Source organism: Pogona vitticeps, chromosome 2 (assembly GCF_051106095.1).
Source record: "Pogona vitticeps strain Pit_001003342236 chromosome 2, PviZW2.1, whole genome shotgun sequence".
Taxonomy (NCBI): Eukaryota; Metazoa; Chordata; class Lepidosauria; order Squamata; family Agamidae; genus Pogona; species Pogona vitticeps.
Genome location: NC_135784.1, coordinates 117,022,296 through 117,046,064, shown reverse-complemented (window position 1 = coordinate 117,046,064; position 23,769 = coordinate 117,022,296). Strand labels below are relative to the sequence as shown.

The window sequence follows — 23,769 nt, the reverse complement described above, 5'->3', positions numbered from 1 at the left end:
TGAATGAATGAATGAATGAATGAATGAATGAATGAATGCTCTAGACAAAATCCTTTTTGCACAACTTAAGCCAGCATAGTGAAAATTATGTCACTTACAATTCTAGCCTTTGGTTTTACAATTATACAATTTCCTTCCCCATCCTTTTTTATATTTTTGTCAATTAGATTTTTGTCAGCAAGTAGGTAGTTAATTGTTTTTAGCACCTAGAAAAATTTAGGCAGTATAAGTAGCTATGGTATGATAGCTAATATTGCTCTACTATGTTCTATTCATAAATACAACAATCATCCTGATTATTAGGTTTTTAGAAATATGTATTACTCTCAAAATAAGTCATTGTAAGGTCTAGAACTTGAAGTATTGTTACTGCTGATATATGATGGTATTAATAAATTGGAACACTAGTTTTATTTAGATTTCTGTACAGTATTCCAAATTCTTTGGTTTCTAATTCAATTCACATTCAACAGATATTAACCTAATTGTGTTGATTGGTTTAATATCCATGGAAAACAGGACTCTATGAAAATTTAACTAAACTGAAATGTTAGTCAATTATAACTAAAGTGGCAATGTACAATATTAAACTAGCAGATTTGTCCTTGGATAATGACTCTTGAGCTTCCCAGGCTAAAGTATCTATTGGCTCAGATTCGTATTCTACCGCTGTGATTTGTAACCAGAATATCTGTTGCTATTGCCCTAAATATGTGGTTGGTATAAGTGGAGTGGGAGGGTGGGTAGAAAAAAGGGAACAGTTGTGAAAATGTGTTTCTGTGTTGAAGATGCCATCTAGATGTTTGTGAGTGACACTGAAGTCTGATTAAAAGGTGGCTCTAAAACTTATTTATTTTATTTTATTCAGATTTTCATACTCAACTTTCTGAGACATTGAAAGACAGACAGACTGGCTGGCAGCAGCTGGCTGAAACAAAGAACTCTCTAATACGTAAGGTTTTCATCTTGCTTCACCCCTGTATTCCTTGTAACCAAATTCACAGCCTAATAAGCTGTGTGTTTCTAGTTGTGATTAGTCTAGTCATATTTGTATGACACTTCTTTTTCAATTTGTGTGTGTTTGTGTGTATGTGTTTTGTGCTTCTAGTCAGTGTTTACTGTTTAGATAATCAATTTCTTTTTTTAAAAAAATGATATATGTATTAGATGGAACACTCACTGCCAAGATATACTACTGAAAATGTGAAAAGTTCAGGAAATGCTATCAAAAAAAGATACAGATACTTCCTAACTCTATCAAATCAAAATATGAGCAAAAGTTTCATTTTATCCTTTTAAAATAATATAGGTATGGAGTCTCCTTCCTGTCCTTTGACTATCAAAATGCAAACTTTGCTTTCTGCATATTCCCTGACAACTGTCACATATTTAAATCCTGAGACTTCTTGCAACAGAACCCTTTCATCTATAGATACACTTCTAGATTTTTCTTTCAGAAAGATGCATTTGAAAAATTTCTATATACTGTATATATATACGTGTGGATTTATCAGGAAAGTTACAAGATCTTTTTGGCACCTTGTCTCTTTCACCAAGAACTGCTACACAAGGAACAGTTTCTTTATATATGCCTCTGCAGGGAGGCATATATAAAGTCAAAAGCGGCATTAGCGCATCAATAAGCTTTAAAAATCATTTCCCTCATAACAACAGTCAGGTGCCAGGATTTCCCTATTTTTTGCTGACTGTATGGTATACAATGACACTATATATATGCCAAATATGTGTGCAAAATGATAAGTGACACTATATGATCTCGTCCTATTTGTATTGATCTGTACATGTGAGAGCTATGAACGTAATCAGGATTGTGTTCCTAAAGTGTTTCTTTGCAGAGCATGACTCTATCTCATTGCACTGTTCTCTTAGCTCAAAGCACAATAGTAGAATAATATCAGAGTACTTAACACTTGCCCCCACATTAGCTCCTCGAGAATATTTTATCTTGCCTGCTGCAGGCAAATGGCCTGGCCAGCTTCGCACTGTGGCACAATTAAGTGAACCAGTATCTCCTGGTGGGGGCAGTGTGTCCCCCCGTTGTACTGGCTTGTACAAGTGTTATTTAAAACTGCAACAGTCACTATCACATTAACTGTATTATGGTCCCTCCCTTAGTTTGTAACACACCTGACATTCCCCAGAAGTTCGTTATTGTCAGCTAGCCCCATATCCCTAGCTATGTCTATTGTTGTCTGTTATTTGCCTTGCCTTTTCAATATGTGGAAGGCATGGAGGGATTGCCACATACAAGATGTTCACAGTTGTAAGGGATGCCTATGAAGTACGCTTCCAGATGTGGACAAATGTAAACTATGCCAGCTCTGTAGGCTCTCCGTAGTGATAAATGCTTTGTGATCTTTGTGATTTACTATGTTCTTATTAATTCTGTACCTCATGATATGTGAGATATGTGTTTGGTAAGGGGGAGGTTTGACTAATAAGAAAAGAGCAACTGATGAAGTAAGAAACAATGTTCAGAGGGCTAGGGATAGCATTAGAGTTAGCGAAGATGTTGTTATTTAAGTATCCACAATTGGTCTCAAACGATTGAAAAAATTCAACATTGTAAGTGCCTAAGATGTCACAATGTGGAACCTTGTATTTGGAGGAACCCCTCACACGCATTCTAGCGATGAACTACAGCCTTTCATGAGGCTATTGAGCTGGCCTGCTGAATCAGACTAAAATACAACCTAGGCCAGCATCTACCTTGGACAACCAGATGTCCACCATCAGGACAAAGAAAAAAATGCATCTTTTGCAGTGTTCTTTCCTTGCAGCTATTAATTAAAACACATGCCACCTCTAAACCATATGTCCTTTAAAAAAACAATTAAAATGCTAAAATAAAGCACATACTCTCAAGCTACCGGGTTGCGTTGACAATGCTATAGTGGCATATTGTAGCATTTTAGAATGCAGATGGTGAATGACTTCTTTGAATGTTCTCTCATGTGACATCTTTTTCCTGCTTTTGCATGCAAGGGAGACAAATTCTAAATGAGACTTCCTCCTAATGTGCAGGAAGTTAATGACATGAGGGAATGTTCAAACATTCAGTCCCACCATGGTCTGAAACACAACAGTCTTAGGGGATTATATCACATGGTCTTTCTGAACATCTGAATAATCTTGAAGTTCTCAGTTCTTAGTGGCCCTCGCTAAATTTATAATAGTGGTATCAACACCACCTGAATTATGTTTGAATGCTTGATTCCCGTGCCCATTTATTTTAGGCAATTAGGGATAGTGAATAGAAAAGATTTTGCAAATTCAGTGGATAACCGTTCTATATAGCATGCAAGGTATGGCTGTCTATATGCACTCCACTACACTACAAGGCTTACTTTATATATTTAAAGTTTTGCTTCTGTTTTGAATCACTGGGTTTGCTTTGGTCAGTATTGTGTTTAGCATGGACTTTTGCCTTCTGTGTTCTGGTGGCAAAGAATTTGCTGTTAACCCGACTTGTTCACACATTGTTCCAATCTAAATAGAATAACATAATTTGCTATGGGGAAAAAATTGAGCAGTCCTGTTGCTCTGAAAAAAGGAATAATGATAAGCAAACTGCATATTTTGCTGCTACAGATTTTGTTTTTATGTGTGATTATTTTTCTCAGCTGAAGCACATGCGTATAAAATGCATTTGTATGTACATTCAAAGATAAGCCGTTGACGTATTCCTCTTTAATGACTGAAGAGAACCATGACTGCATATATAACCTCCGTGTAGTAACACAAAAGCTGGATATTGTACAAAGGAATAACAACACACTGTACATAAAATAACACAGATGCAAGAATTGGCAATAGTATCAACTTTTCTGTACTAGTAATTCAGTGAAAGAATTATGACTGAATCAGGCATTTTGGTGCTGCCAATAGACAGATGGCACTAGTCTTTGTCATCTGTCTGAGGATGCATCCATATAATCGTTGCAGTACTTTTCAATAACACATGAAGCAACGTTTGAAAAACAACCTTTTATTTCACTGCAGAAAAAGGCTTGGCTCTTAAAGGAGCCTTCTAGAAATGGAAAACCTCCTTGTCATCCTGGAAAGCTTTAGTTACTGCAGAAGTGCTCTCTGGTGGAAGGTAGGCAGGCAGTTTTCACTGACTTCTCCTTTTCATTTCAGCCCCACATCTCATCTTGTAGTGTCCCCCCTCCTTCCCCCAGGGTAAGTCGCCCTTTAAATCCAAGAAACCCATAGGATCCTACAATAAATCCACATTTCAAATGGTTCTCTCAAATTCCATGCCTTACTACAACTACATGGTGTTGTAAAATATGCAGTTTCAAAGCCAGATGTAAGCTCATACTACATTTTTTTTTCATCTGAAGGAGGATGCTATGGACTATCTCTGTTCTGAGTTTTATTGTGGTCCCACCATTTATTCAACTATATAACAAGGTAAATTAGTCTGATTAGTCAAATCACTGCCTGCACTTGATTTCTGGATATTTAGCTACATTTCTTGGGCTGCTTATTTATTTATTTATTTGTTTGGATTTCTATCCCGCCTATCTAATCAATTAAGATTACTCTGGGCGGCTTACAACAATAAGCCGCTTACTTTTTACCAGGGATGGGGGCTCATGAGTCACAACTTGCTGTCAAGTCCAACTTCAGTCACAACTTGGGTATGTTTTTTGGAACTCATGACTCTGGCCCATTTTTCCAAATCACGTTTTTGACTCACTACAGTGGGGTCTTGACTTGAGAGCTTAGTCCGTATTGGAAGGCGGTTCTCAAGTCAAAAAGTCTGTAGGACAAGTCTCCATTGACCTACAGTGCATTGAAAACCGATTAATCCCGTAACAGGCCGTTTTTGTTCCATTTTGGTTTTTTTCTGGTCTGTAAGTCAATTCTCAGGCTGCAAGTCAAACCTAAATTTTGCAGCCAGAGAAGTCTGTAACTCAAAAAGTCTGTAAGTCAAGCCGTCTGTAAGTCAAGGGTCCACTGTATGAGGAATTAAGGATGGCCCTCCCTCCCTGCTCCTGCCACCATCCTCAGAAGCAGCAGGTCCAGCTTCCCTTCTAGGAGCTGGCTGCTGTCTCTGCCTATGCACTTGCCAACCAGTTGATAGGCCAATGCATGCACAGAGGCAGGAACCAGCGCCGGGTAGAGGAAGTCAACCCACTATTTCTGTGCATCTGCATATTCCCACCGGCTTGCCTTCCAGGCCTGCTGTCTCTGCATATGTGCTGACCTATCAGCTGGGTGGCACATGCTCAGTCTGAGTTGTTTTTTTTTTTTAAACAATCTGAGTATTTTGATCCAAGTCCCAGGTCTTGAGTCCCAAGTTGTTTCCCCCTGGGGGGGGGGGGCAGGACAGATGACTTGAGACTTGGACTCGAGGCTTGGAACTTGGACCCAAAGAATCAAACTCGGACTCAGACACAATTATCTGCCAATATCTCTGATTTTTACCGATTACCACAAGCATGCTTTCTTAAAATTCGTTTTCACACTGCATTCATTATTTACTTTATTTTGCTGAGTTACCATTTCAAATCATCTAAACGTGCAGCTAAATCATCTACATGTCGGTATTGATGATAACCTTTCTACCATCATTCAGATCATCAAGTGTTTCTTTAAAAATGTTCTTGGTTGTAAAAGTCAAAAAGCGCTGGGGATAGCATACATCCTTGATGCACTTCTCTTTGAATCTCTGTATCCTCTGTCACCTGACCTTCGGCTTTCAAAGTAGCCTTGAGTTGACAGTCCAAGTTCCAATTATATAAATATGTCTTGAATCTAGACCTTTGTTCACCAACAAATCTTTGAGCTTGCAATGTTGATGTTGTCAAAGGGTTTCAACAGACAATAAAGCAAGCATACATATTCATATTAATATCATGGCATTTCTCCCTAGGTACATGTAGGCAAAAAAAAAATGCTTCTCTTACTTCAGATCCTCCTCAGAATACTAATTGCATGTTTCCTGTCCCTTCTTTGTATTTCTTTTAAATTCCACTATGTATCATCTTCAAGATAATCTTCAGCAAATTATTCTTTTAAGCTTATCATTGTAGAGTTACCACAAGGTTTGCTATGTTTTCCTTTAAGGGTAATAAAGGTAAGTCCCAGCCAGAGGTCAGGAATGATTCATATTTTGTAGATTTTATTGAAAACTTTAATTGAAGCATTTAAGTCATCTTTTGAGAAAAAGAGAAGGAAAGCCTTGTGGTGAGGAATACAAGGGCCAGTTCCTTAACTAGCAGCAACTAGCATTAATTTCCTGCTGTGATTTTGCTATTGCTCTTGTACTGGCACCTCCAGCTTTCAGCACAACCGTAGGCTTTGCTATAGTCCAGTGGTGTCGAACTGTGGCCCTCCAGATGTTCTTGGCCTTCAACTCCCAGAAATCCTGGCCAGCAGAGGTGGTGGTGAAGGCTTCTGGGAGTTGAAGTCCAAGAACATCTGGAGGGCCACAGTTCGACACCACTGCTATAGTCTATAAAGCACAGACTAATCTTCCTCTGAAATTCTTTGCTGCATTCCAGCAGCCGGTGGATATTTGCAGTGTGATTTCTAGTGCCTCTTTTCAGAATTTTCTTTCTTTCTTTCTTTCTTTCTTTCTTTCTTTTGCAAGCTTCTTTTCTGGAATTTTTTCAGGGTCTTTAAATTGCCACAACATTATTGTCTCTTGATTTTGGGTTTTTATTTTGCTGAAATTTTTTTGTCTCCTATACTTGCACAGACTATCACAGCTACTCTTTCAAAAACTTCATCTTTAACAGTAACTGAGGCATATAGTTATATGATGGGGCTTAGACATGGGATATTCATATTCATATCCCTGGGGATATTGGCACCACAGATCCCAAGAGAGTCCCGGCTTCCCCCCACCCACCGAAACCAGCAGGTCCAATTACTGGTCACCATGCAATGCATATGGCAGGTGTTGTTTCCATTGTGCCAATTGTGGAAGTAGCCTGGCCAGCACCTCCCCACCTCTCACACAGCTGACCACTCTGGCGAGGAAGCAGGATGACAAGTCTCCCTGCTCAGCGGTTGAGAGCAGTGGGCTGTGCAGGGAGGCAGGGAAGCACCGGCTGGGCTACTTCTGCAATTGGCATGACAAGAACAATACTGGTCATGTGTGCTGCGCAGTGATTGGTAATTGGACCTGCTGGTTCATGAGGTAGGGGCAGGATTTTGCAGTGGCCTTTTAGGCCAGATGGGCGGGGTATAAATCAAATAAAAAAATAAAAAAATAAATAAATAACATGGATGAACAGAGAAGTAAAAAGGATCTCAGTCCCCAGCAGGCTGTAGGTGGCCAGAGGATTCTAAGAACTGCTCAGCTGGAAATGAGATTAGCTACTTGAAATATATAAAGTATGTATGAAATGAGAAAAATCTGCAACACAGGAAAAAAAATGGGAAGGATGAACATTCAGATCTTTGGAGTAAGTGAAGTTTATTGGCCATGATCTGGCCAAGCACAGATGTATACTGTGAATACTATGTTTTATTCAGGCAGTAATCATGCACAGCTGCGCGACGAGACTGCAATTGTAGTAATGAAAGATGTAAGTGCATCTATTAAAAATAAACTTTGTAGAACAATGTTGACAAAAACGTTTTGGGGATAAACACCCCCCCCCTTTTTAATAATATTTGTTGATCGTTTTTATCTGTTTGTATCTCCCATATCTCTCTATTTCTTGTTTTCATATTTCATGTTACACTGTTCACTTTGAAAAATTAATATACATACACATAGAGGGGGAAATGTTTCACACTTAGGCTGTTAATTCCAGAAGAAGGACTGTACAGACATCAGCATTAGACATGGGGATACAAATATGTTAGGTGTACTTGGACAATATAGTGGCTGAAATCCAGTGGTAAGTCACAACTAGAGTAGGCCCATTGAATCAGTGGAATTTATGGATGAACCAACTCACCTAATCTGATTCAGGGCCGTACAGTGGGGTCTCTACTTAAGAACGTCCCTACTTAAGAACGATCCAACTTAAGAACAGCTCCATTTGCTAAATTTTGCTTCTACTTGAGAACAGAAATCCAAGATAAGAACAGGAAAAAAAAACTTTCCTGCTCTTTTTTTAACCTTAGGTCATCTTAGGTTAAAAAAAAAATTCTCCCCCTAGTGGTAGAGTACGTATTAACCAGCTTTGCATTAGTTCCTATGGGAACTAATGCTTCAATGTACGAACGCACCTCCACATAACAAAAAAACAGCCAGAACGGATTAATTGGTTTTCAGTCCATTCCTATGGGAAATTTTGCTTCAACTTAAGAACGTTTCAACTTAAGAACACCATTCCAAAACGGATTAAGTTCTTAAGTAGAGGTTCCACTGTAGTTTCTATGGACGGAAAAGGGCAGATACGGATTAAATGGTTTTCAATGCATTCCTATGAGAAATGCAGATTCAACATAAGAACGTTTCAACTTGAGAACCACCTTCCAATACGGATTAAGTTCTTAAGTAGAGACCCCACTGTACCCTAATTGCAACTTACTGCTAGATTTCAGCTGGTGTCCAAAATTCCATTGCTTAGTATTAGCCAAATAATTACTTTCAACCTGTTTTTCCCTGGTAAACAAAGCATCCTGCCATTATTCTTGGGGACATGTGTGCTCACTAGCTTGATGCAAGTGTGTTTCCCAACCCCCAGCTATTACAATGGGAACACTTAATGTTTAATGTTTGTGTAATGGAAAGTTACACTTTGGCTTACACTAAACAACATGATTTCATGGAGAAGCCTCATGGCACAGTGGCTAAACTGCTGTACTGCAGCTGAAACTGTTCTCATGCCTGGGGTTCAGTCCCAGTTAGCCGACTCAAGGTTGACTCAGCCTTCTATCCTTCCAAGGTCGATAAAATGAGTACCCAGCCTGCAGGGGGGCAATGTGTAGCCTGCATAATTAACTTGTAAACCACCCAGATACTGCTTTAAGTGCTATGGGGAGGTATGTAAGCAGCACACTTTGATTTTGCTTTTTTCAGCCAATACAGTGGTGCCTCGCAAGACTATGTTAATTTGTTCCGCAAAAAACATCGTCTTGTGAAAACATCGTCTTGCAAAGTGTGGTTCCCCATTGGAATGCATTGAAACCTAATTAATGTGTTCCAATGGGAAAAAATCGTCTTGCGAAAATCGTCCATAGAAAACATCATCTTCAAAACTCAGTTACCCATTGGAATGCATTGAAATTTATTTTAAGGGGTTCCAATGGGGAAAAATCGTCGTCTTGCAAAGCGCCACAGCGATTGCAAAAACCAATCGTCTTGCAGATTAATCATCCTGTGAGGCAATTGTCTTGTGAGGCACCACTGTGTATGGTTTTCTCATGGTCTTTCACATCTTAATGCCATGACCAATTGTGATGGTTAACAGCACTCCTGCAGTTTTCCGCACCAAAGCATAGATGGTATCCTTTGCCTTTGTTCTCATTTTGGCACAGACACAACCGCTGCCCAAGATCAGGGAGATTTAGAGGTTATGTAGTTCTTTAGTCTTCTTGCACATTTTAATAGCACCACTTAATAGTTTCACGCACTGAGACCTTGAAACTAGGACTACTTTGGATTTTCCCTCCAGAATTGTTTCATCTGAAACTGGAAAGTTTCTGCAGGTTTCCTGAAATCCTCCTTGCATATTTTTGCCTGTTTTTTATCACCTATACAGAGTGCCATTTCTTGGCCATCTGCAAAGTTCTACTGACTGAAAAAAATGCAATAACATTTGCCTTGTTGCATGGACAAGTAAAAGCAGGAACATTGGTTCTTCTTCGTGGTTTCTGTGAATGCACATTAATGGGTTAACTCGGGCCTGTGCAGAGTGATCTTGGAACCTTCTGGAGCTCAGGGACATGGTGCTGGGATCTCCCCCACGCTGCCTATAACCCTGACCCAGCACCAAATGCCTTTGTTCCATTTCTGCCGTTGCTGTAGCAGCATCTTGGAGCTTTCGCATAGCGTTCTTTCTACGACTTTGGACTGTTGATGATTTGTTTGCTTTGTGAGTTGGCAAAGAAAGCATATAAACTGGCTTGTCTTTTTGTTTGTCATTGTGGAGTTGTTTATGGCCTCGTCAGGCCCCTTTAACCGCTGCTCCTCTTGTCAGAACAAAGTCTCCCTTTCAGATGGACATTCCCAGTGTTTATTTTGTCTAGGAGAGGAGCACTAGCTGGCATTATTTGCTGTTTGTAAAGGACTTACCAAACCGGCTTTAAAACAGAGGCTTCAGTGTCTGCGTTTGTTTTTGTGGGGAAAATCTCTCTGCCCGTCCTGAGAGCTGCTCATAGAGCCTCTGCAGTCTGCCCTGGTCAAGACTTCCTCAGCTGCAGCCTCTTCACCAAACAGGCTATAAGATCTGCAAAAATGTCATCCTTGGGCGCATCACCTGTTGCCTTGCCATCTCCGCTGCCTCAGCCCTGGCCATGAAGAGACTCTTTGGGCCTGAGCGTGCCATCAGGAGATTAAGATATGTCGGGCTCCAGGCCACCAGTCGCACCATCTCCGTGCCTGTCCCTTTCCCCAGATTGGGCAGACACCTCTACAGAGGTTCAGTTGGTGGTGGAGGTTAGCCATGGCTATATACTGGGCCCGATGTTGAGACAGGCATCTCCATCTCCACCTACATCTCTGGCCGAGATGCCTTGGAAGAAGAGGCAAAAGACGAGGCACCTGGAACCGGCACCTAAGAGATACCACCACTGGCATTTCTGGCCGGAGGACTTCTCCCCTCATCGAGACCACCCCATATCTCACTGGGATGACTATGAGGATTTCCTCGAGCCTGAGAACTTCAGGCTTGGCCAGCGTTGATATCGGGTGTCTTATGACCATGACTTCTACAGGTTTAGCCAGTGGTCTCAATATTATGGCTCCTATTCTCCTCTGCCATTGCCTCCTCGATATCGATGGCATCCAGGTACCTACTTCTACCCAGAGGATGAGCCTGTATGCAACCCTTTGCTGAGGGCTCACACACCTGCAATGGATGAGCCCTCTCTTCCCGTCCCAACGACTTGGTCTCGCTTGGTGCTGGCGCGTACACAACGCCCTCCTGCAGACCCGATTCTGGCTACCCCTTCACCTGGAGTAGAAGACCGCATTTTACCTGACTGTTCTGCTTGTTTGGTTCCCAATCAAGAAACATGTGCCCAAGTGCTTACTCCGTCTCCGGCCTGGAGGAGGTTTATACATCTGACTCGGAGGCTTCAGTTAAGGAGTTAGATAAGGATTCTCCTTCTAATCTTCCCACTACAGACTCCAAAGTGGTGGAGAGCCACCTATGTTCTCCCTCAGAGGATTACATGGCTTACTCGCACCTGATACGCAGGCAGTACATCAGCCTGTAGTAGAAGAGGTAGACAAAGGGTATGATGACATTACGAAAGATCAGTCCCCTCCTCTTCACATGGTGTTTATTTCTTCCTTACTCAAGCTTGCTAAAGAACCTTGGGACAAGCCTTCTACCTCTTATCAGATACCCAGGAGGGTAAAGAACTTATATAAAATGCATGGCTCTGGCATAGATTTCCTCTCTAAGCATCCCTTGCCTAATTCATTTGTAGTGGATGCTACACAAAACAGAGCAATGAACCAGTCAGGCTAACAGCAAGGAGGGCCAGAAATTGGACATCCCTGGTAGACTGATTTATTCCTTGGTGTCTTTTGTGTTACAGGTGGCTAATTATTCTGCGGCGATGGGTGCTTACCATCGCCACCTTTGGAATACTGCTTTGCCAGCCTTGCAGGCTTCTCTAGAGGAGCTTCGCTTGGCCACCATTATCTGCCATCAGGAGGCCATGTCCCTAGCTCAGCAGGAAAGGATTGCCACATGGCATATAGTCGCATCCAAGCAAGTTACATCAGCAATATCTCTTCATGCCTGGTTGAAATCAGCTGGTATCTCTGAGGAGGTTCGTGCCAGAAATGAGGACCTCCCATTTGATGGACTTGGTCTTTTTGATGGCAAGACTGATTAAATCTTAGACAACCTCCTGAAATTACATGATACGTCCAGGTCATATTCCAATCAACAGTCCGTCCGTTTAGTCGTTTAGTCGTGTCCGACTCTTCGTGACCCCATGGACCAGAGCACGCCAGGCCCTCCTGTCTTCTACTGCCTCCCGGAGTTGTGTCAGGTTCATGTTGGTTGCTTCGCAGACACTGTCCAGCCATCTCATCCTCGGTCGTCCCCTTCTCCTCTTGCCGTCACACCTTCCTAACATCAGGGTTTTTTCCAAGGACTCTTTTCTTCTCATGAGATGGCCAAAGTACTGGAGCCTCAGCTTCAGGATCTGTCCTTCCAGTGAGCACTCAGGGTTGATTTCCTTTAGAACTGATAGGTTTGTTCTCTTTGCAGTCCAGGGAACTCTCAAGAGTCTCCTCCAGCACCACAATTCAAAGGCATCAATTCTTCGGCGGTCTGCTTTCTTTATGGTCCAGCTCTCACTTCCATACATCACGACAGGAAAAACCATAGCTTCGACTATTCGGACTTTTGTTGGCAAGGTGATGTCTCTGCTTTTCAAGATGCTGTCAAGATTTGTCATCGCTTTCCTCCCAAGAAGAAGGCGTCTTTTAATTTCGGGGCTGCTGTCTCCATCTGCAGTGATCATGGAGCCCAGGAAAATAAAATTTGACACTGCCTCCATATCTTCCCCTTCTATTTCCCAGGAGGTGATGGGACCAGTGGCCATGATCTTAGTTTTTTTGATGTTGAGTTTCAGACCGTTTTTTGCACTCTCCTCTTTCACTCTCATTACAAGGTTCTTCAATTCCTCCTCACTTTCTGCCATCAGAGTGGTATCATCTGCATATCGGAGGTTGTTGATATTTCTTCCGGCAATCTTAATTCCGGCTTGGGCTTCTTCCAGTCCAGCCTTCCGCATGATGTATTCTGCATACAAGTTAAATAAGCTGGGGGACAATATACAGCCTTGCCGTACTCCTTTCCCAATTTTGAACCACTCAGTTGTTCCATGACCAGTTCTGACTGTTGCTTCCTGTCCCACATATAGGTTTCTCAGGAGACAGATAAAGTGGTCAGGCACTCCCATTTCTTTAAGAACTTGCCATAGTTTGCTGTGGTCCACACAATCAACAGAGTAGACCATAAAACTCTTGTCATCGTTCTTTCCTTACCAGCCTTATCCTGACCATCAGAGATCACAAAATCCAAGTTATTCATCAGGTCCTTCTCATCAGCAGACTTGCAGGCAGCGGCCTCGCCAGCAGGCATGCTATTCCGACCGTGGGCCTAAGCAAGGCTTGTGACTCCTCAGGCCCACCAGCAACACCTCACTTTTCAGTTCATTTGGCACCCTTCCTTTCTGCCTGGCAATCCATCACTTCTGATGCCTGGGTTTTGCCCATTATAGCTCATGGCTACACTATTGAAATTGATTCTTTACCAGCTGCAGGGTTGTTCAGGAACACCATCCCCTCATCCCCTCTAGAAGAAGAGGTAGCCACTCTTCTTCAGAAGGATGCTGTTGTCCGGGTTCACGACCCTGTCTTTGCACTTAGTTTCTTTTCCCATTATTTCCTCACACCAAAAATAGATCACGGCCCATTTTAGACCTCCACCCCTTGAAATCATATATCACACTCCAGAAATTCAGGATGGTTTCCCTTGATAGCACCATCCAGATGTTGAGACAAGGAGACTGGTTTGCAGTCATAGACTTGAAGGATGCATATTTTCACATCTCCCTTCAGCCTGACCATTGCCGTTTTTTGAGATCTTCTCTCAATGGGGTGATCTATGAGTTCAAGGCCCTCCCCTTTGGGTTATGCATGGCCCCGTGGGTGTTCACAAAATGTTTACCCCCAGTGGTGGCTTACCTTTGACACTAGTTTTATGCAGAAACATTATGCAGCAAATGCAGAAAACACAACAGGAAGGAGGAAAAGAATGTTCTCTGTCATGCACTACAGATGGGATTTTTGCGAGATATTGTAAACCCCTATATATCTTGCGTTGAGAACTATTTGTATTCCTAAATAGGCATTTTAGCTCAATTTTCCATGGACCTGTGAGTGTGTATTTTAATCCAAATGAAGGCTTTTGCAGAACAGATACTACTCCTTGGCTGAAACAACGGTAAGTAGAAGCATAGTAGGATGCACTAAAGTAGGCTCATTGAATCAGTGGGGAACTGGTGAGTCAGCTCCTCTATAAGATCTATTGATTCAGAGAGACCTACTCCAGTTGTGACTTACATTAGCACAACTGAAGTAGGTTCATCTGAATCAGTGGAGTTTATGGAGGAGTTGACTCACCAAAATCCCACTGATTCAAAGGGCCTATTCCAATGTGACTTACTTCAGTAAGCAACGGGATTTAAGTCCATCTGTGCTCTATCCTGTTTAATTTGTCCTGTTCTTTTCTGTGATATTACTTTAAGGAAGCTGCATGTGTTTTGTTCTTACTATAGCAATACTTCTGAGCATATTTTCCTTTTTGAGAATGTTTTAAATGACATGAAACTTCTGGTCTTATAAGCATGCTCAGTTTTATTTTTCTGTTGAGACCTTGTTTCTAGCTAAATAAAAGCTTTTCTGGTATGCTGCTGTTTATATTGATAATTCCCTCTTCTGGAAAATGGTTGCACAACTTAAAGCTGATTTGAATGTTTTAGAGTAATCTTTTAATTGGTTTTTAACAATATCTAAATTCCTGAAGATATTATAAAAGCCAGTTATAAGTGTTACAATAAGATACTGTAAAAGCCTATTAAAAGGTTAATATTAATTAAGCCTAGTTTTCAAGCCAGGATACAGCGTGAGACCCATGTTAACAGCTACTATAGAGCATAGGATGGGCTAGGAAGTACCTGGTTCAAATCACCTCATTTCTAAATTCAGTAGATCATCTTAGATAAGTCATTATGTCTCAGCTTCTGAGCCTCATCTTTATTTCTATACTAGTCAGATAATAATACTAAACTTACTTGTAAAAAAACAGAATGTGGGTGACACACTTCTCAATGTGAGGTATATATGCTAGCTATTTTATGTATCCTTCAGCCTTCAAATTATTTGTGTGAAGAGGGATAGGGGAAATGAATGCATTAACTTCACCCTTTATCCCTACTGTCCATGTGTTGACAGTGAAAATGTGTTCAGCGAGGAACCTTTTCTAATTGTGGCGTCTCTTCACTTCATTTAGGAACCTGGAAAGTACCACAAGTGCCATTTTGCTTACCTCTTCTATAAGAGTGTTTCTAACTCTTGAAATCTCATTCATGGAAAATAATGAGTTTGGCAATAGAAGAGGAAGAAGAGGCATATATTCCCTTTCTCATCACAAGAATAATTCGAAGGGGGAATTGGGCTCATGCGTTGTTGTTTGTTTCTATCAATCTTTATACAAAAGGCTTTGAATTCTAATCTCAGTTACTTTGGCAGGGTTAAACTATAATTTAAAGGAAAAGTGTATTCCTGACAGTTAACCCAGTTTCCTACTCACAATGGGATTTCCTCAGAATTAGACATGAGATATTTGTATCTCTGGGGATAGGAATATGAATAGCGGCACCAACTGGACCCTTTTCCTGAACCAGCAGGTTCATGTAACACTTGCTGCATGCAGCCAGCATTCTCATTGTACCAATCCAAGAAGCAAACCAACCAGCGCTTCCTCGCCTTGCCGCACAGCCAACCACTCAACAGCTGAGCAAGGAGACTCATCATATCAACTCCTTGCCAGAGTGGTCAGCTGTGTGGGGAGGTAGGATATGAATATGAATATCCCATGTCTACTCAGAATTGCAAGTTAAGTTTTTGTTTATATTGCAACAAACTATGCTAAGTGCAACATACTTAGATGAGGAAAACTCGATACTATGGCAGATGTGTTTTACAGTGGTGCCTCGATTTATGAACTTAATCCGTTCCAGAAGATGGTTGTAACTAGAAAAGGTCATAAGTCAAAGCCTTATTTCCCATAGGAATGCATTGAAACACGATTTATCCATTCCGGCCAGGGGGAATAAATCACCAAAACAAAAAAATGAAACACTGCAAGACCCATCAGAAATGCGATTAATCTGTTCCAGCTGAAGAAACAAAAAACCCCAAAGCAAAAAATCCTGAAAGACCCATTGGAAATGCCAAAAAAAAAAAAAAAAAAAAGCAAACAAACCCTGCAAGACCCATCGGAAATGGGGGAACAAAAAAGCAAACAAATCTTGCAAGATCCATCGGAAATGGGGGGGGGGACCAAAAAAGCAAACAAACCCTGCAAGACCCATCACAGCATAGAAACATAATCCCACCACCCAGCCCAAAATCCACCTAGAACAGCCAGTTTTAAAAAAGTAGAAAGCAGCACCTTACCAGGAACTCCGAAGCCTCCTCCGAACGCACACTCTAACGGTTCGGGCGAAAGAGCTACAAAGAAGCAGCCTCTTCACCATGAACAGTTAGCAGTTTGAATTCCCTGCCTTTTTTCTGATTGTAACTCCGGTCGCAAGCAGAAGCAAAATTTTATGGCTGGAGCTGGTCGTAACTCAAATTGGCCGTAAGTCGGGACGTTCATAAGTCACACCACTGTACTTCCTGGGAGAGTGTATCTCCTAAAAGTAAATACTAATCTTCTAATTTGATGCACAGTTTCATAGTATCAGTGAAGATTAAAATTGCTGAGATACCTCAGATTGCTTACTGTACTGATTAAGAAAGGTTGAAAAGTTTGTTTTTGACCTGGAATCCTTCAGCCAGACATAGTCTCAAATAGTAACATTTTAAAAGTCTGCTGATCAGAGGTTTGAATAAGTTTTTATAATGTTCAAATCCTGTGCCTCATTGTATTGTTTCTTTTATTTGATATTCTCTTGGATTACGAATTGCTTTTCAGAATTTAGGGCTATAATTTTACTCTGGAACAGAGCACTGGGAGGTGAATTAAGATTGGTGTCCTGTTTTCTCAGTTTGGAAAACTGAAATGGCACAATTTTACTTCTTCACAATCACCCATTCCTCTCTCATTCCTTTCTTTCCTTCCAGTGCCTCCTGTACTGTTGAGATTTAGACTGTAGCATCCATGGGACAGGGACCTAGTTTCTTTTCCACATGGAACTATCCCAGGTTCCACACATATTGATAATCCTGCATATTTATTTGTTTTATTTGTTAGTAATATCTTTTTACTCTAGCCAATATGGTGTACATGGGTTTATACCATAATATTCTCACCTGTATATGGATACCTGACCATGGGCTTAAATCTCTAACATCTCTGATATTAATTTAAAGTATAACTGCTAAAATCACCTATTAACCTTCACATACAACTCTGTTTTCATATTAAACTGTATTGAAACAAACCAGATACAGCTCGTTCCTACTGCAATTCCACTGTAGCTGTCCCAGTGATGAATTTGATCAACATGATTCCTTCCCCATAGATTTCTAATGTTTATTCATATTGACTTCATAGTAGTTATAGATTTCAAAAGGTAGAAACACTCTTATAAAAGAGGTAAGCAAAATGGTCCTTGTGTCCTGTGGGTCTTTGTATTGATTTCTGTACAGCGAGTTTTAGATTTAACAATGATTTTTCTTACAGCGCGCTGGTTGTTCATGAATGATCTTCAAAGCCTTGTAAACTACATTTTGAAATATGTGGGCTTAGTAAAGAAACACATAATCTGTGAGAATGAAACACATTTTTGATTTAAAAAAAAACTAATTGCCAATTAGGTACTATCAGAAATAAAATTGACAATTGTATCCGATCTTGGAAACCTGGAGGGCAGATTTAATCTTTGTTATGGAATTCATGTGTTCTGAACCTTTTGTATTCGAATGAACACATTCCCAAACTTTGTTTGGGAAACAAAACAGCTTGCATATTGCAAGACAGAGCTTCAGGCAAAATATTCCACTGTGTCAAATTTATACAAACCTATCTTTGGTGTACTGCACCATGTCCTAGAAAATTTAAAACCATGAAAATAAGTGTTCATATTTTAAGGGAAACATTGACAGCTGATTTTTTAAAAAGTATTTTATATGGCACTTCCAAAGTATAGCTTCCAGCCTAAAGTTAACCCAGTTCGATGGAATAGGTGGCAATTTTTAACGCAAGCGTTGACAAAATAAACACCATCTGTTAGTGCTGACTTATTCCATTGGATTCTCATGCTGGGTGGTTTTATTCTATTTTTAAAATCGGTCTTTCAGAAATAGTTAATGCTACATCTGGTATATAGTCAAAGTACAACTGAGGTGTCTACATTTAGATGCACTATGCATCTAAAGAAATGCTTGATTTCATTTGTTCTAATATGGAAATATTAACAAACGCAGAATATATATATTGATGTTAACTTGGTTCTTTATAATGGCATTTTATTATGTATGAATGAATAACTAGAATAAGAATGAGAATAATGCAATCTAAGTAAACAGTACTTTACTATCAGTAGTTAAACCATTTCATGCATGACCCACCCAGAATTATGAATTCCAAGCATTGTCTGAAATCACATGATCCAGTAACTAGTTTAGAAGCTCAGTATGCCTGCAACTGGTCAGTTTTGGAGTAGACATCAGAAACTCAGTACACATCACCTTGAGTTCCATCTGTGAGGCAGTTTAAGTGGGATGTTAAGCATAAATGTAATTGTGTGCAACTCAAATCAGTACAATTTAAGAATGCTTTGCTTTCAGATGGATGATGCTGGTTAGCTACTAAGGAAATCTAAATGCTTAACTCTTTTAGAGTAGGAATGGGTAAACTTTGATCTTCTTGATCTTTGATTGCAGTGTTCATCATTCCTGACTATTGGCCATGGTGGCCAAGGCTCATGGGTATTAAAGATCGCATCTAGAGTGCTACACGTTCCTTACCCTGTCACAGGAGACATCACAATTTTATTTATTTTGCAAACCCAACACTAACAAGTTACCTGCAAATACATTTTTAAGATGACAGCCATCGACTGAAACTAGTAGTAGAGCCTTTCAGAAATTACAATTTCCAATTGCCACTTGAGGATTCCAAGGCTCCCTTGAGATCCCTTTCATTGTGATGATCTGTTGAGGTCCATGGGATAGGGGCTAGTCTTTAGTTTTCCCAAAGTTCCATTACTGGGATGATTTTACCAGGGGTGTCAAATTTTGGAATTAAAGACTCCTTCCTTGTTCCATAGCCCACAACTGTTTTCACAAGATGAAAGGGATCCCAAGGGAGTCTTGAGACCTTTGGGAAGGGGAGGATCAATAATCTTTAATTTAATTTTTAATTTCGAAAGAAATAGCTGCAGCTGATAAATGTCAGCCATGTGCAGTAGACATTCCACTAGAATACTAGATTTTAGCCATAATGTGCAATCCTGTGAATGGCTCCTCCTGCATTGAATTCAGTATACATTTGGTGACCTGCAATCCTATGCAGTCAAGAAGAAGCCCATTTGATCTTAGAATCAAACTATACATTAAGGGAAATGTGTTCTCTGTGATTAAACCATCCTCTACCCCAAAAGTGTTTCCTTAGACGTACCTGCCATAATAATCAGAAGAACTAACATCCATGTTTATTTTCTAATGACCCATTACAATGAAAACCATGGTAAATGAGAGATACATAGGTGGGGGAAAAATCACATGTGGTGGAAAAAAAAATTCACCACTTCTAATGTGATCCAATTAAACTTCTAATCAAACGGGCCTACAGTCAGGCTGTATAAATGATAGTGGACTGTGACAAAGTCATTTTTAGAATGTCCTTCCAGCTTATGCTTTATTGAGATCATCCTACTTTCATTTTGGAATAATGTCTTTCCTGAGTTTGTTCTAATTTTTGAAACTACAGTGGTGCCTCAACTTATGACTATCTCGACTTATGACCATTTTGAGTTACGACCAGTTCTGGCCACAAAATTTTGCTTCTACTTGCGACCAGAGCTTCAAGTTACTACTAGAAAAAAGGCAGGGAAAAAGGCGGGGAATTCAAATTGGTAACCATTGGTGGTGAAGAGGCTGCTTCTTTGTAGCTCTTTTGCTGCAGCGGTTAGAGAGCGTGCATTCGGAAGAGGACTGCCTGGTAAGGTGCTGCTTTCTACTTTTTAAAGACTGGCTGTTCTGGGTGGGTTTGGCAGCGTGGGTTTGGACTGGGTGGTGGAGTTATGTTTCTATGCTGCAATGGATCTTGCAGTGTTTGTTTTTTGGTGTGTTTTTCCCATTTCTGATGGATCTTGCAGTCTCTGTTTGCTTTTTGGGTTTTTCTTTGTGCATTTCCGATGGGTCTTACAGTCTCTGTTTGCTTTTTAGTGATTTTTTTTTTTCATTTCCAATGGGTCTTGCAGTCTCTCTTTGCACTTTTTTTTTTCATTTCCGATGGATCTTGCACTGATTGCTTTTTGGAGATTTTTTCCCCATTTCTGATGGGTCTTGCAGGGTTTGTTTGCTTTTTGGGTTTTTTTTCCCCCCCTTCAATTGGAATGGATCAGTCACATTTCTAATGGGTCTTGCAGGGTTTGTTTGCTTTTCTCTTTTGTTTTTTTCCCCCTTTGGCTGGAACAGATTAATCGCATTTCTGATGGGTCTTGCAATGCTGTTTTTAATGTGCTTTTTGATGATTTTTTTTCTTCGACCCGAACAGATTAATTGAATTTTAATGCATTCCTGTGGGAAATGGTGCTTTGACTTACAACCATTTCAAGTTACAACCCACCTTCCACAACCGATTAAGTTCGTAAGTCGAGGCACCACTATATATACACTGAGATGCTCAGCGAAAACATTTACAGAAGCATCAGATGCCACTGTTTCTCCTGTTATACCTGTTCAGTTGATGTAAGGAAAAGACATCACGAGGTTGGGTAGCATCATACCAGTATGCAGAGAAAAGCATGTATTAGAGAAAGTTACAGATAAGGCAGCTAGCAGCCAATTGAAAAGAGAGAGAGAGAGGAGATTAGAGCTTCATTCAAAGAGCTTTCTCACTAAAACTGTCTTAATGCTTTGAAATAATGGGACACACTAATGACTAAAATAATTGTAGAATATCTAGAGTGTTACTGTAATGACTGTGGAACAGCAAATGAATTAATCATTGTTAATGATGATGAATACTAAATTGATAAAGTCTAACCTTGTCCATTAAATGGTTACTTTTGTACCAAAAACATGGATTTGAATGGACTAGATTTCTCCATGTGTATTTCACAATGGATCAATTACTTCTTGCCTTTACATTTTTGTTGGATGGGTCTTGAGTTCTTCTTGGCATCATCTCCCTTCCTCAATAAGAATGTAAAATAGTAAAAGTAGCAATGATGGATCACACTGTTCTGTCACTACTGGTGATCTTTCCTGTTCAGAATATGCAACCCTGTAGCTGGCTTTGACCTCTCTACAGACTTTATTTCCAAATAGAGCTCATCTTTTGCTTCCATTGGATCCCATTATTCAGCTTTTGAAGTTCTTATACTGGGGTTGTTCACTTACTCACTGGCTCACTCACACACAGATGTGGCTGACATGTGGAGTCAGGGAGCAGTCCCATGTCTCATAAAACTGCCACAACACAAGAGTTCCTGCTGCCATTTTTGTTTTACTTTGTAGATCATCTACATTCTGCCTAGTGCAGTGGTTCTCAACCTTGGGTTCCCAGATGTTCTTGGACTGCTTCCTGTCTTGGCCAGGACAGCTAGTGGTGAATGTTTATGGGAGTTTTAGTCCAAGTACATCTGGGGACCCAAGGTTGGAATTACTGGTCTAGTGGAAGAGAGTCTTCTGGAGGCACACAGATATTGGAGTGGTTTCAAAGTATTATCACCATGACATCTTGGGTGCGTATGTAGACAGAAGTCTTTTCAGTGACACCTTCAAGTTCTCTATTGTACAAGTAGTAAAGGATCATTAAAAAAATTCTGCCTCTCAATTCCTAACTATTCTTCCTCTCCCTTTTCTTTCCTTGAAAACTTTTGTTCTTGCACATAAGCTCAGGCAGAAAAGCACAGCAGTCCATACAGGTTTCTGAAATTGGTTTGAGTCTGGAGAAGCCTTTATGTTGTTGATCCATGATTTTGTAAGTTGGGAATTACAGTGCAATATTTTCCAATGAATTAAGCACATTAAATATTCAAGTTCAAAGTCTAAGCAATCAGTGACATATAGTCTTGAGAAGAAAATCTATTGATTTTCCATTTTAAGGTCTCAGGTATAAGCGAAACATCTTTGATGTATTTTGCAACATCAATATTTATTTTTCTGATCACAAATTTGCACTGGAATATATATGAAGAGAACTACTACTTTTTCTCCAAATTTAAATTATCTTCCATTAGCAATGATATATGTTTTCTTCAGAAAACTGAACCAATATTTAAATTTGGAGCTGTCTCCCATGTGTTATATGTAACCAATGACTAGAGTGTTAATTCTTTGTACACGTTGGCTGAAATCTTGTTCATAATACTGTATAAATCAAAGTACAAATATCAGTCTGGTCCTCACCGGTTAACAAAGCCCCTCTGCCACAGTTCTCAGGGCTGGTTACATGCTGGTGTTTGCACATTCATTTGCTTACTGGGGAGGAATAGCCTTTTTAAAGCCTTCTGCACCCTCCTAGCTCATACATTTTCACTAATTTCCCCTTTTTAAAATGATACAGGGAGAGGCTTTCATCTGTGTTAAAATAAACGACTTTCTGCTCGCACATTAAAATGCCATGCTTCTGTTCAAAAACTCATGATTTCTGGATGAACAAATCTGTTTTTTTTTTTCTTTGCATCATGGAGATATCTTAATTTAAATAATTTTAAAGCAAAACCCAATCCAGCAATGGTTCTTTTTGTCAATAGAACTGGGCCGTTAGTCTTATAACATTTTCTATAAAATATGTCTCACCTTAGATGGCACTGCTCTGCACGTCCTTTATTGAGATGAACTAACACACATCTATGTATTCATATTTTCTTACCTTTGTTTTTCAGAGCAACAAGGTAACGATACTAACCTAATGTTTAAGAACTGAAAGAACTTATTAACTTTATTATAATAATCAGCTGGGAATAAATGGATCTTTCGGTTTCCAGTCCATGTCCAGTCCCTTTGCAATCTGTTAAATCCATTTCATCTCATTTTTGTTTAATGTTTCTTTTTAATTGAAAATAATTGACTTTGAAACAGACTTACAGTAAAACAAAGCGATTTGAGGGTTGCCTGCAAAAACCTCCCTCTCCCCTTGCAACAGTTATTATCTACTAAATAGAAGTGTGTATGTGTCGAGATCTTGAATACTACCTCTGACCACATTGTATCTAACCACAGGTTATGCAAAATCTGAAAAATACATTCTGATCTACAAATTGAGATTATGATAAACTCTTGAGCTCCCTCCATCCTTTGCCTGAAGAAGAATGTCTGTACAGCTCTGATTTTTCCCCTTTTACATAATTATACAAGATCCAGAAAAAAAAACCTATCATTTTGAATCCATTCAGAGTGGTACGCTTACTTTTTACAGGAAAGATAACAATGCTCTGATGTATCACTCCAATATGATCAATAATATACTTCAAATAAGTTATTCCAGTATATTCCTTCTGATCCCCTTAAATTTTTCTATTTAGAATGAGATTGTTTCAAAGCCAATTTATATTATAATTCTGTTTCAAAATACTGAAATACTGGACAACATTCTGTTAGACTGCACAGGGAAGCCATTGAAATCCACAAACATCAGCAGAAATTCAACAAAAAGAAAGTTTGAAACTCAACAAAAGTTG

The 23,769-nt window shown here is 39.9% G+C and overlaps 1 protein-coding gene across 11 annotated transcripts in view; it reads left to right on the top strand.

The window, feature by feature from the left end:
* Positions 1-23,769, top strand: part of TENM2 (teneurin transmembrane protein 2) — a 1,058,578-nt gene that overhangs the window by 543,100 nt on the left and 491,709 nt on the right. For 9 of the 11 annotated variants that reach the window (XM_078385828.1, XM_078385826.1, XM_078385825.1 and 6 more), the window contains one exon: positions 869-952. The exons of the other annotated variants lie outside the window; for them this stretch is intronic. In XM_078385828.1, coding sequence (XP_078241954.1) covers positions 869-952 — 84 coding nt within the window. The remainder of the gene's footprint in view (positions 1-868; positions 953-23,769) is intronic. 11 annotated transcript variants of the gene reach the window in all.